The sequence below is a fragment of the Dipodomys ordii genome, unplaced genomic scaffold (genome assembly GCF_000151885.1).
Source record: "Dipodomys ordii isolate 6190 unplaced genomic scaffold, Dord_2.0 Scaffold105, whole genome shotgun sequence".
Classification (NCBI taxonomy): Eukaryota; Metazoa; Chordata; class Mammalia; order Rodentia; family Heteromyidae; genus Dipodomys; species Dipodomys ordii.
The window spans coordinates 1554205-1567399 of record NW_012267321.1 but is presented as its reverse complement, the minus strand read 5'-3'; the positions used below and the strand labels follow the sequence as shown (position 1 = coordinate 1567399).

General features: G+C 55.1%; 1 protein-coding gene across 1 annotated transcript in view; it reads left to right on the top strand.

Annotated features, from left to right (window-relative positions):
- The window catches only part of Shank1 (SH3 and multiple ankyrin repeat domains 1), a 38613-nt gene that overhangs the window by 20260 nt on the left and 5158 nt on the right, over positions 1–13195 (top strand). The window contains exons 15-23 of the mRNA XM_013027594.1: positions 3957–4039; positions 4282–4406; positions 4725–4860; positions 4954–5034; positions 5747–5770; positions 5966–6034; positions 6356–6474; positions 11915–12011; positions 12893–13186. Coding sequence (XP_012883048.1) covers positions 3957–4039; positions 4282–4406; positions 4725–4860; positions 4954–5034; positions 5747–5770; positions 5966–6034; positions 6356–6474; positions 11915–12011; positions 12893–13186 — 1028 coding nt within the window. The remainder of the gene's footprint in view (positions 1–3956; positions 4040–4281; positions 4407–4724; positions 4861–4953; positions 5035–5746; positions 5771–5965; positions 6035–6355; positions 6475–11914; positions 12012–12892; positions 13187–13195) is intronic.

The following is a 13195-nucleotide window of genomic DNA, read 5'->3' as shown; positions in this document are numbered from 1 at the left end:
CGGCTCCTGCCGGGCCGGTGGAGCGCGCCCCAGCGTGAATGGGATGCTGCCGCGGCTGCGTGGGCAGCGGGCATGGGGGGTGGCGGGGTCTGGGCAGGAAGAGGGAGAGTGGGGGGACGCCAGAGCGGGGTGCTGTGGGTGCAGAGCGCGTGGCGCTGAGCAGGGCTGCGGTGGAGCGGGAGGACGCAGAATGTAAATGAGCGCGGCTGCTCGCCGGCGGAGGAAGGGTGCGGGATCCACGCGCGGGAGCGCGGCCATGGGTGGGGGCCACAGTGCAGGAGCAGCCTGGGGCGCCATGGGGTCACCTCCCCGGTACGTACGAGCCCCCGTGGAGGCGGGAGAGGCCGGAGGGAGATGGAGGAGGCCTGGGAGGGAGCGGAGGGGGGAGGGGAGGTCACAGAGGGGCCCCTAGGGCCGCCTGGGGGTGGGAGGGGTGGGGGTTGGGGGGAGGGCTCCCGGAACAGGGGAGACCTGGCAAGGTCATGGGAGTGGGGCTGCGAGGTCTGCGGGATGAAGGAGAGGTGAGGGGGACGCAGAGTCGTGGCCCAGGTGCTGGGACACTCGGGGTGCATTGATTATTGGGGGTGTCGCTCTCGGAGGGAACTCAGATTGGGACTGACATGGTCTTGTCTGGCTGGTGTGATCTGGAGCGAGTTCCTTCTCGGTGCCTCAGTTTCTACCCCTAGAAAGCGGGCAGCAAGGGCTGGTGTAGCCTCTCCAGGGGCTGGTGGGAATATGTAAATACAACAGGGACTAAGTGAATATGCAGATGCACATGCAAATTGGAGGGGAAGAGCTTGGCCCTCAGTGGGTCACCTGTGGTATGGGGTTGGCTTCAACCTGGACGGGCTCCAGGTGCTGGAGGGGTGGCTGGGGGTTGAATCTGGAGTGTCTGAGTAGGGGGAAAAGGCATGCGGGTGCTGTGGAATGGAGGACATGGTTTTCTGGGGGTACTGCTGAAGTCACTGTCTCTGTGCCTCTGTTTCCTTCTGTCTCAAGCCCATTGTCAGGAGGGAGCTGAGGGTCTTGCCAGGGGAGAGCTCCCCTCAGCGTGGGGGGGGGGCTCTGTTTCAGGATAGGGTATGAAGATGGTGTGGGGCTGAAAGACAGGTTATGGGGAATAGAAGGAAAGATGGGGGGAGCCGGGGTCTGGGGCCTGCATGGAAGAAAAGAAGTGATGTATGAAGGAGAGCTGAAGGGCACCGGTGGCTGTTGGAGGGGGGCCTTAAGAGACCTGGGGTGGTGGGCATAGCAAGGACACGGAGGACGTGGAGGACGTGGAGGAGGCCTTGGTCAGGGTCAGGGATGGGCGAGTGTGTCACGGAAAGCCTGGTCAGGACCAAGCAGCTGTGACCCCTTGAACCAACTCCATTAGCTGTGTCCACTTGCCTCCTCTTGGCCCCTCCTCAGAGCCTCCCTCCCTCCCTCCCTCAGCACTCTGTCCTTTCCACACCTGCCCCATCCCTCCTCAAAGGTGGCCTGACCCTTGGGGCACAGCTAAGGTCAGGCAGAGGAGGACATGGTGGTGGGGTGAAGTGCGGGTGTGTTTATTGGACCAGGATTTTATTTTCCCCCTTGGGCCAGTACTGGGGCTTGAACTCAGGATGTGGGCACCATCCCTGAGCTTTTTTTGCTCAAGTCTGGTGCCCTACCACTTGGGCTACAGCTCCACTTCCAGCTTTTTGGTGGTTAACTGAAGACCTGTCAGGGTTGGCATGGAACCGTGCTCCTCAGATCTCTGCCTCCTGAGTAGCTGGGATTACAGGTGTGAGCCATCATACTGGGCTCTCAGGATGGAATGTGAGTGAGGCTAGCCTGCCAGGGCTGAGTGGCTAGAGTGTGTCTGAGTGCATGTGCTGTGGGGCGCACCAGGCACCGGCCGCTGGGGCACAGGCAGCACACCGTGGCATTGGCACACAGCTGGGGCATTGCAGGGAGTCAGAGCCACACTCAGGGGTGCTTGCATGGGGCTGTTATGTTTCCTTGCTAGATGTGTGCAAGGGGTGTGTTTGGGGAATAGACCGGGATTGAAGGAGGGGGAGTTATATTATTGGAGCGTGTGGGGGTTTGTGCAAGACCCGGGAGTATGTGTGGAGGATGGCTTTGCTGACTCTGGTGCAAGTAATTGAGGAGCCTGCTTGGCTATTATTGGAGCATGTTAGGGCCCCTAGAGGGGGTTTACTGAGGGGGCCTGGGCATTGTTAGCACACCCCAGGCATTGCTCTGGCTGAAAGTGCTCTCTTTCCTTGGGCCTCAGAGGAGCTCAGAGGCAGGGCTGGGCATGCGTTCTGATGGCTCTGGAGGGTTCTAGGGGGTTCTGGAAGGGAGTGGGCTGGACACTGGGCTGTGGAGTCCTCTTGCAGTGGGAGGAGTGCCATGATGATGTCGGGGAGTCTGGCACTGTTGTTTGGGGGGATCCTAAGCAAACATTGAGACAGGAAGGCGGTAAGTTGGGGGTTCACTGTACTTACTGAGTGAGTGGGCTCTGCCCCACCTGGCTGGTGCCATCATGGGGAGTTTCTAGTGTTGGAGGTCTGCTAGCATGACAGGGGCCATGGTGGAGAGTTTGTATTTTTCTGGCTGGTACATGCATGCAGAGATAGACTTGAAATGAGCTGGGAGACACAGAAGTTAGTGATGTCGACCAGAACTTCCTGTGAGCTATCACTGGCCTGCATGGTAGCCACACGGGCCGAGGGCAGGTGGCCTTGTGAGGAAGGGCTGCATGTTTAAGTTGCATTTTGCTGAGCATTGACAGGAAGTCACAGACAGCTAGTGACCTCGGTACTGGGCGGAGCACAGCCAGCTGTATTTCCCATGGCCCCAGACACCTTGGAGGTGACATAGTCATACCTACATAGTGAAGGGTGTGGAGGAGTGTAATCAGAGGACATGTGTCAAGCCAGGCATGGTAGTGCACATTTATAATACTAACTACTTGGGAAGCAGGAAGTTCAAAACTTTAAGGCCAGCCCCTGGGCAAAGTTAATAAAATCTTGCCACAAAAAAGTGGGGAAGCTGGTGGCTAGAGCCAGCAGTAGAGCCATTTTCTAGCATATGCCGAGGTCATAGGTTTTATCAAACCAGTAGGGCAAAGTAAGCTTAATACTTGACTTTAGCCTGGCACTGGTGGTTGTAATCCTAGCTGCTCAGGAGGCTGAGATCTGAAGATTATGGTTTAAAGCCAACCCAGGCAGGAAAATCTGTGAGACTCTTATCCCTCAATTAACCACCAAAAAGCTGGAAGTAGAGGTATGGTTCAAAGTGGTAAACACTGGCCTTAAGCAAGCAAACAAACAAAAGCTCAGGGACAGTAGTTAGGCCCTAAGTTCAAGCTCCAGGACTGACACACACACACACACACACACACACACACACACTCACACACACACACACACACACTACTTTGATCTAAAAACAGAGAAGGAAGCCCACTGGAGACACACCTTTGCTGTATTTGTGCTGAACACTGCATGTGTATTTCCTCCTCCACCCGCCCCCCCCACACCATGACCCCATCAGACAGGGGCCTGCCATTACCTCCATAACAGATAAGGGAACCGAGGCACCCAAGGTGAAAGGCATAGGCCCAAGGTCACAGACAGGAAGTAGCTAGCTGGGACCCCAGGTGGGCGGCGGTAATGTGGGGCCTTCCCTCTGCGCTCCTGTGGGTGCCGTGTGCAGGGCAGGCTGGGTACTACCTGCTGAATGGCGGGCGGAGGGGAGCATGGATGGATGAATGAAAATCAGTGAGTGGGAGCCAGAGCACTCTGAGCTCTGAGGGGGAGGACTGCGATGGCTGCGGGGAGCACATGCACACAGAGTGTGGAAGAGGCACCCAGGAGGCGCCATGAACAGCCATGGATCCGGGGCTGGGGTGCTGGGCGCTGGGTGGGGCCTGGACTCTGTGTCTCATCATTCTCCGCCCCCCCCCATGTCTCCTGCTTCCCTGCCAGCGATTACATCATCAAGGAGAAGACCGTTTTGCTACAGAAAAAAGACAGCGAAGGGTTTGGGTTCGTGCTCCGGGGGGCCAAGGGTGAGTGCTGGCCAGAGAGGGGAGGGGCAGGGTTGAGGGCTTGGGGACCCAGGAAGCAGGGCTAGGGTGGGGAGTATGGGAAGGGGAGGTGGGGGAGACCCCAGCCCACCACTCCACTGCCCCACCCCACCCTGGGGTGCTGGTGGTCCCCCAGCGACAGTGAGGCCTCTGTGACTTGGGTCTGAGCCCCATCCCCTGCTGGGTCTCTTCACTCTCTCCCCTCCGACCCCGCCCGCCGGCAGCGCAGACCCCCATCGAGGAGTTCACCCCCACCCCGGCCTTCCCGGCGCTGCAGTACCTGGAATCGGTGGACGAGGGCGGTGTGGCATGGCGGGCTGGACTGCGGATGGGAGACTTCCTCATCGAGGTGAGTCCTGGAGACAACCCCCCCCCCAGACCTCCTCCATTATCCACACCAAGATCTGACTACCCATTCTAGATCCTTCTTGGAAACCAGCCCTATCCTGTAGGCCACCTGTGCTTTCACCAGAAATTCCATCTAAAGGCCACTCTTTCTAATGGCTGAGAGCTGCCCCAAGACATACCAGATTGGGGGGAGCCAAGGAGAGGGGGATGGGCCCCTCCCTTCCCATCCCTGGGCTCCTAGACAGAGGAATGGAGGAAAGGGTAGAAGGCAGCTTTCCCGGGGACAGGGCTCTGAAGCGGAAGCACTCCCCATTTGCAGGTGAACGGGCAGAATGTGGTGAAGGTAGGCCACCGGCAGGTGGTGAATATGATTCGCCAAGGAGGCAACACGCTCATGGTGAAGGTGGTCATGGTGACCAGGCACCCGGACATGGATGAGGCCGTCCACAAGAAAGGTGCTGCCTCCAGAGGGCCACTGTAGCACTGGGGGGCCATGGGGGGTTTCTCTCTGTCGTGCTAATGCCAGCCCCCCCACCTCATCCTTCCAGCACCCCAACAGGCCAAGCGGCTCCCGCCCCCAGCCATCTCCCTGCGGTCCAAGTCCATGACCTCAGAGCTGGAGGAAATGGGTAAGAGCTGGACCTGAACTGCCAAGCCATGGGACAGGGAGGGCGAGGGGGCGGGGCCGGACGCCCCTTGAGTTTGTCAGTGTTGTTAGTGACCAGGGGTCCTTGTCCTCACCCTGTCCCTCGTCTCCTCCCCTGGTCCTGGGGCCCGCCTGGGGCCTGCCTACCTGTATGTCGTAGGGAAGGGTGTCAGAGCTGTGACTTCCTTCTGTCCCCCGGAATTTGTTTCTCTTTTGGGGTCCCTCGGGGTCTCTGTGTGTCCTCTTGGAATCTCTCAGGGTCTCTGTCCCTCTCTCCCGGCCTGTCTCTTTTGGGGTTTTGTGGGGTCTCTCAGAGCCTCTATGTGTCCCTCTCGGGGGTCTCTTGTGTGCCCCTCTTGGGGTCTCTGTGTGTCCCTCTTGGGGTCTCTGTCCTTCTCTGGTTCTGTGTCCCTCTCGGGGTCTCTCTGTCCCTCTCCACCGATCGTGCTTTCTTTCCTTCTGACCCCCTCCACCACCCATCCCCATTCTCTAGCTCTTTCCACTGGTTCCCAGTAACAGACAGGGCCCAATGAACCTAGGGGGTCCCATTGCCCCTGACAAGGAGCTAGCCGGGCATGTGACCGCCCTGACCCTGAGGGCGCCCTAAGGGAGGAGGGCATCCAAGAGAAGGGGGCCCCTGGCGTCCCCCTGACCTCCTAACTCTTGGCTCCTCTACTGCCTCCCCCCCGGGCTAGTCTCCCCCTGGAAGAAGAAGAGTGGTGAGTGGGCACAGGACTGGCGGGAGGGCCCCTGCGGACTCGCCCCGCCCTGACCCCTGGCCCCCTCACTGCCCCACTGCGCCTGCGCACACCCGCGGGCCACGCCCACCGGCCTGCAGGGCAGCCACGCCCACCCCGTCCCGCTCGCCTGCAGGGGGCGCTCGCGCGCGCTTCATCCCCACCCTTTGCCCACAGAATATGAGCAGCAGCCCCCGCCGGTGCCCAGCATGGAGAAGAAGCGCACGGTGTATCAGATGGCTCTCAGTAAGATACCCAGCCCCGATCCCGGGCTGCCCCGGTCCCCACCCAGCCCCCACCCTGTCTGGGCCACCATCAGTGCCCAGAACCTTGGGGCCCAGTCGGTGCTCCAGCCCTGTCCTCCACCCTCCTGCCGGCCCCCTCCTCCCTCCTTGCGGGACCTCGCCTCTGCCTGCACCCTTTCCCAAAGCTGGGTCCCCCGGACTGTCGGGCCAGGCGGTACCTCCAGGGGTGGACCCTTTCCATCTCTGGTCCGAGTGCGCTCTCTGCCTCCCTCCTGGCCGTGGGGGCGAGTGTGAAGCAAGCTTTCCTCCCCGGACCCCGCAGACAAACTGGACGAAATCCTGGCAGCAGCTCAGCAGACAATCAGCGCAAGCGAGAGCCCTGCACCCGGGGGCCTGGCGTCCCTGGGCAAGCACCGGCCCAAAGGCTTTTTCGCCACCGAGGTAGGCAGCCTGGCTCGGGCACACCTGTCCTCTTCCCCCGCCCTTCTTTAGGCTCCTCCTGGGGCCACATCCTGGTTCCTCTGCTTCCCCCACACTGGGCACCTTCTTTCACACTGCCCGTCGTTGGTGTTCTACCTCCCTCCATACCCCTCCTTTTATTTTTATTCATCCCTCCTCCCCTTGTTTCTCTTGTCCCACCTCTTTCTGACCCAACTCAGGAGCGTTAGGGAAGCAAAAAGATGGCCAACCGCAGCATGGCCATCGCCATGGTGACAGGTGCTCAACATACAGTAGTTTTAACATACTCATATTAAGCTGGGTACAGTAGCATATATCTATAGTCTGAGGCTAAGGCAATAAGGTTGCTTGAGAACAGCCTGGAAAACTTTGTCTGTAAAGAAACAAAGAAAAAGATTCTTTTTCTCTGTGCTTTTTTTTTTGCCAATCCTTCCACACAAGAAGAAACTAACCTCTGGTGAATGCAAATCATTTCTAGAAACTGTGACTTTTTCCTTCCTTCCTTCCTTCCTTTCTTTTTTTTTTTTTTTTTTGGCCAGTCATGGGGCTTGAACTTTGCCTGAGTGCTGTTCCTGAGCTTTTTTTGCTGAAGGCCAATGCTCTACCAGTTTGAGCCACAGCTCCACTTCTGGTTTTCTGGTGGTTAACTGGAGATGAGTCTCATGGCCCTCCCTGCCTGGGCTGGCTTTGAACTATGATCCTCAGGTCTCAGCCCCCTAAGTAGCTAGGATTACAGGGGTGAGGCCACCAGTGCCCATCTGAAGCTGTAATTTGTTTTTTGTCAGTCGTGGGGCTTGAACTCGGGGCCTGGGCGCAGTCCCTGAGCTCTTCAGCTCAAGGCAAGCATTCTACCACTTAAGCAACAGCTCCACTTCTGGTTTTCTGGTGGTTAACTGGAGATAAGGGTCTCATAGCCTTCTTTCCAGGGCTGGCTTTGAACTGTGATCCTCAGATCTCAGCTTCTTGAGCAGGTAGGATTACAGGCATGAGCCACCAGTGCCAGTTGAAGCTGTGGTTTTAAATGGATTATCTCAATCATTTCTGAGAATCATACTTGCAATAAGCAATTATTAGCCCATTTACAGATAGAAAAACTGAGACTCAGCAAAGGATATAGGATTTCATTTCAAGGAACCTGGATGCTGTCCCTGAGGTTCTTTTGCTCAAGGCTAGTGCTCTATAACTTGAGCCACAGTGCAGCTTTCACCTTTTTCTGTTTATGTGGTACTGAGAAATCAAACCCAAGGCTTTATGCATGCTAGGCAAGCACACTACCACCAAGCCACATTTCCAGCCCAGCTCCAGCTTTTTAAATATTGTGTATTAATTGTACAAAGGAGTTTAATTGTGATTGTGATAGTTACATATTTCCATATTACTCTGATCAAATTCACCCCTCTACTGGAGCTTGAATTTAAGAGCCTGGGTGTAGTGCCTTAACTTTTTTTTTTTTTGGTCAGTCATGGGGCTTGAACTTAGGGCCTGGTGCTGTCCCTGAGCTCTTCAGCTCAAAGCAAGCACTCTACCACTTGAGCCACAGTGCCACTGCAGTTTTCTGGTGGTTAACTGGATATAAGATTCTCACGAGCTTTCCTGCCTCAGCTGGTTTGAACCGAAGTCCTCAGATCTCAGCCTTCTGAGTGGATAGGACTACAGGCGTAATCAACCAGTCCCTGGCTCCCTTAGCTTTTTTGCTCAAGGCTGGTGCTCTACCCCTTGAGCCACAGCTTTGCTTCTGGCTTTTTGGTAGTTAATTGGAGATAAGAGTCTGTGAGACTTTCCAGGCTGTCTTTGAACCTCAGGCTCAGGCTCCTGAGCACCTAGGATTATAGGTATGAGCTGCTGCCCAGCTACCCGCTCGTTCCCTTTTATAACTGTGTTAATGGCTTAGAATTCCACTTTCACACACCCATGTAAAATAGTCCAATCATATTTGCTCCTTCTTCTTTTGCTTTTCCTCTTCTTCATGAATGTCACCCTCAAGGGAGCCCTGGCTCTTCTGATGGAACCCTGGTGCCTCCCACTAGATGAAGCCACGGACACCCAAACATCCCTGATTCATAAAGAACATGTAACCAAAAGGGCTGGAGGTCAAGTGGTAGAGTGCTTGTCCAGCATGCCCAAGGCCCTGGGTTTAATCAATAGCACCAGGAGGGAGGGAGAGAGAGATGCTTATAAATGCACAAATGTTATATGTAAGTTAATAAAAGAAGCCAGTTAAACCAAAATAGAGTTATCAAAATATTTTTTAAAGCCCAATTTGTGATATGGTAATATGGTTATCTTCGTCAACACATTCCATTGTGAGACTGGCGGTAGATCTTAAGTACTCTAATTTCACAATCACAAGCAGCATAAACACTGTTTGGAGGAATCCGCACGGCTGGGTAGGGTGTGGAAGTGTCTGTGACTTCTTCTGGGAAGGCAGACACCAGTATTGCTGAGACTGGCAGCATTTGTTGCCTGCTGCCTTAATTGAAGAAGAGCAGAGTTTTCACTGCAGAATGGGACAGCAAAGAGAAATGACATATTCCTGCCCAAGTGCAGAGGCCCCAAGAAGGCTGCTTCACAAGTCACTTCCCCCACTAGCTGTAGAAGACCTTATGCTGCTACAAGAATCAAGAGCATGGGGCTGGGAAGGTGGCTCAGTGGTAGAGCGCTTGCCTTGCATGCTCAAGGCCCTGGGTTCGATTCCTCAGCATCACATAAGCAAAAAGAAAAAAGCCAGAAGTGGCGCTGTGGCTCAAGTGGTAGAGTGCTAGCCTTGAGCTGAAGAGCTGAGGGACAGTGCCCAGGCCCAGAGTTCAGGCCCCACAACCGGGACCCAAAAAAAAAAAAAAAAAGAATCAAGAGCAGTTAACACGCTAGGTGTAGCAAGCAGGACATGCCTGTAATCCCAGCTACTTGCAAAGCAGAGGTAAGAGAATCTCAAGCTCAAAGCTAACCCAGGCAAAGTTGGCAAGAAAGACCCTGTCTCCAAACAAACTGGAAAGGCTGGACGTGTGGCTTAAGTGCTAGAACATTTACCTAGTATGTGTGAGGCCTTGAGTTCAATTCCCCAGTGACATGCCCTTTCCTCACCCCACCCAAAAAAAGGGGAAAGAATTGTGTACCAGGAATCTTGGAATTTCTCAGTTGAGAGGAGGGTTTATGTGTTTTGTGCCAGTATCAGGGCTTGAACCCAAGGTCTTGTGTTCTCCCTTAGCTCAAAGCTGGCACTCTACCACTTTGAGCCATAGCTCCACTTCTAGTTTCTTTCTTTCTTTCTTTCTTTTTTTTGGGGGGGTCCGGTCATGGGGCCTGAAATCTGGGCCTGGGCACTGTCCCTCAGCTCTTCAGCTCAAGGCTAGCACTCTACCACTTGACCCACAGCGCCACTTCCGGCTTTTTTCTTTTTGCTTATGTGGTGCTGGGGAATCGAACCCAGGGTCTCATGCATGCAAGGCAAGCGCTCTACCACTGAGCCACCTTCCTAGCCCCCCAGTTTCTTTCTTGCTGGTTAGTTGGAGTTAAGAATATTATAAACTTTACTGCCTGGGCAGGCTTTGAACCTTGATCCTCAGCTGTCAGCTTCTGGAGCAGCTAGAATTACGGCATGAGCCACCAGCACCTGGCTTTTTGTTGTTGTTCCTGTTCCTCCTTGGGGCGTTTATTTCCTATCCCATCTTTTCTTCCATTCTGATATCGTTTTTCTCCCTCCCCTCTTCCCCCAATCTTTCTCCTACTCTCTAGATTCACATTTCTTTGCCAATCTGTCTGGGTCTGTGTGTCTCTCCCTCTCTGCTCTGTCCTGCTGTCACCCAGGAGGAATTTCCTAGCCCCTGATCAGGCTGTGTCCACACAAGAGGGCCCAGTTCGAGACCCTAAAAGTGCCGGGATCCTGCCCGGCAACTGGTGACGTCACTCACATGGCGCAATCTGATTGGCCTCCCCTCTGCGCAGGGGGCGGACGTTCTGGGTTTGTAGGTGGAGCTCAGCCTGTCCATCTGGGGTCCAGGGCCTTCTTGTACAGTGTTCTGGTTCCTCTGTCACTTTCAGTATTACTGTGTCAAGCTCTCCCATTTTTTTCCCCTGCCCTCTTCCACCTCAAAGTATGTACACGTGTGAGTGTCGGTCCTAAGGCTTGAACTCAAGGCCTGGGTCCTGTCCCTGAGCTTTTCTCCTTAATATTGGCACTGTACCATTTGAGTCACAGCTCTGCTTGTTTTTTTTTTTTTTTTTTATCGGTCATGGGGCTTGAACTCTGGGCCTGGGCGCTGTCCTTCAGCTCTTCAGCTCAAGGTGAGCCCTCTACCACTTGAGCCACAGCGCCACTTCTGGTTTTCTGGTGGTTTATTGGAGATAAAGAGTCTCACAGACTTTCTTGCCTGGGCTGGTTTTAAACCACAATCCTCAGATCTCAGCCTCTTGAGTAGCTAAGATTACAGGTGTGAGCCACCGGCGCCCGGCTGCTTCTGGTTTTTTGATGGTTACTTGGAAATAGGAGTCTTTCCTGGACTTTCCAGGCTGGCTTTGAACCTTAGATTTCAGCCTCCTGATTGCCTAGGATTACAGGTGTGAGTCACAAAAGCCAGGTGCTAAGAGGGTAAACTTAAGGATGGAGGCAGGGTGGGTCTGTGGGTAGAGGTCAGCCAGAAGGATGCCTACTAGAATCCACCTGCTGGAATGAGCCTGCAGCTGGAGTGTGAGTGAGCTGTACCCTGGAGTTCTGCATCTGTGAAGCCTGCTTCTCCACTCTATCCTAGGCTGGCCTCAAAATTCATAATCTTCTGGTCTCTGCCTCTTGAGTGCTGAAATTACACACAACTGACCTTAGTTTTTTTTAAATAATTTTTTATTGATTTAAGTGATTACATAAATTTCACAAAGTTCACAGAATTATGAGATAGTGATACTTAAAGTCGCAAACATCGTTTAATCTTCACAGGGCAAATCGTCATTATCATGGTCTATAATGTTTGTGAATTCTATGAGCTTTGACAATACAACTATTTCTTCCACCTCGAGTGGAACAGCTTAGTATAAGCGTTAGCTCTTTCCTTCTCTAACTTTCAGTTTTTAAGGAGGGCAGTAGCACACCTTAAATTTTTTTTGAAAGATCCTCTAACTTGTGTAGAAAGCAGAGTAGCAAGAGGCTACTGTAGCCATCCAGGCAAACGCTGAGTGGCGGGATGTGGGTCCCGGCAGCAATTGTAGTAAGTGGCCAGCTCAGAGGTACAGCAGGCAGAACCAAACTTTTCCTTTCCCTCCTCCCCACTGCCCACACTTAGAACACTTGACCCTTCCCTTCCGCCTTCTTCATGATGCTCCTATTCCCTGCAGAGGCTCAGAGAAAGCATGGTGAGCTGTGGAGAAGCCCCAAGACCTTACACCATCACTGATTTTTCTCTGTCATCTTTTCTCTCTACCTGCCACCCTAAAGTCAAGCTTTGATCCTCATCACCGCTCCCAGCCAAGTTACGAACGCCCTTCTTTCCTGCCTCCTGGACCAGGGCTGATGCTTCGGCAGAAATCTATCGGTATGTATCTCAAAGAGGGCAGCGTAAAGAATGAAGGACCCGGGGTGACCATTTGTGGGGGAAACAGGAACAGGGGGGCATGTATTCTGCTCACATGTGAGACCACAGCTCACTCAGGTCAGGCTCTGTCTGAGAAATGTGTGTATGTTTCATTCCCTTCCTTGCTGTGTGACTCGGGGCAGGTGTCTCTACTTCTCTGAGCATTGAGTTCTGCATCTAGGAAATGAGGACCTATTGCACACCTGGCCTCGACAGTATGGGAGAGAATGGGGTCCCAGACATAAAGGTGGGACTGGACAATAGAGGGGTAGTAAATGAAGCTAATCAGGGCTAGGCATGGTGGCCCATGTCTGTAATTCCAGCTATCCAGGAGGTGGTGTTAAGAGGATACTGGTCCGAGGTCAGTCCAGGCAAAAACGGAAGACCAGAACAGGAAATGGAGCTGTGGCTCAAGTGGTAGAGCACTAGCCTTGAGCACAAAAGCCTCAGGGACAGCGCCCAGGCCCTGAATTCAAGCCCAGGACAAGAGGGCTGGAAGTGTCGCTCAAGTAGTGGAGCCTATGCTTGGCCCACTGCGGGACCCGCGTTCAAACCCCTGCTGTGGGGATCACCTTGTCCCACCTGCCTTGGCCGTCCAGGGTCTCCCCGGCACACGCAGCCCCCTTGCAGAGTTCAGAGCGCGCCCCTTCGTGGCCGGAGGAGGGAACGCAGCCGTGCGGCTCCCTCCGCGGGCTGCGCTTGCGCAGTGTACAGCCCCAGCTCCCGCCGTCCACTGGGCAGCTGCTGCCGGCGCCCGCCCGGAGCCTTCTCCTGAGTGGTGGCGGTGCCTGCGGCCTTGGGGAGCATCCCAGGACCCCCCCCCGACCCCTCTGTCTCCCCAGGGGCCGCGGAGGATGACCGACCCTATCTGGCGCCGCCAGCCATGAAGTTCAGCCGCAGCCTGTCGGTGCCCGGCTCGGAGGACATCCCCCCGCCGCCCACCACGTCCCCACCCGAGCCCCCCTACAGCACCCCGCCGGCCCCCTCCTCCTCCGGCCGCCTCACTCCCTCCCCGCGGGGAGCGCCCTTCAACCCGGGCTCCGGGGGTCCCCTCCCAGCCTCCTCCCCCTCGTCCTTCGACGGGCCCTCGCCCCCCGATGGCCGCATCGGGGGCCGCGAGAAGAGCCTGTTCCACGGCGGGCCCC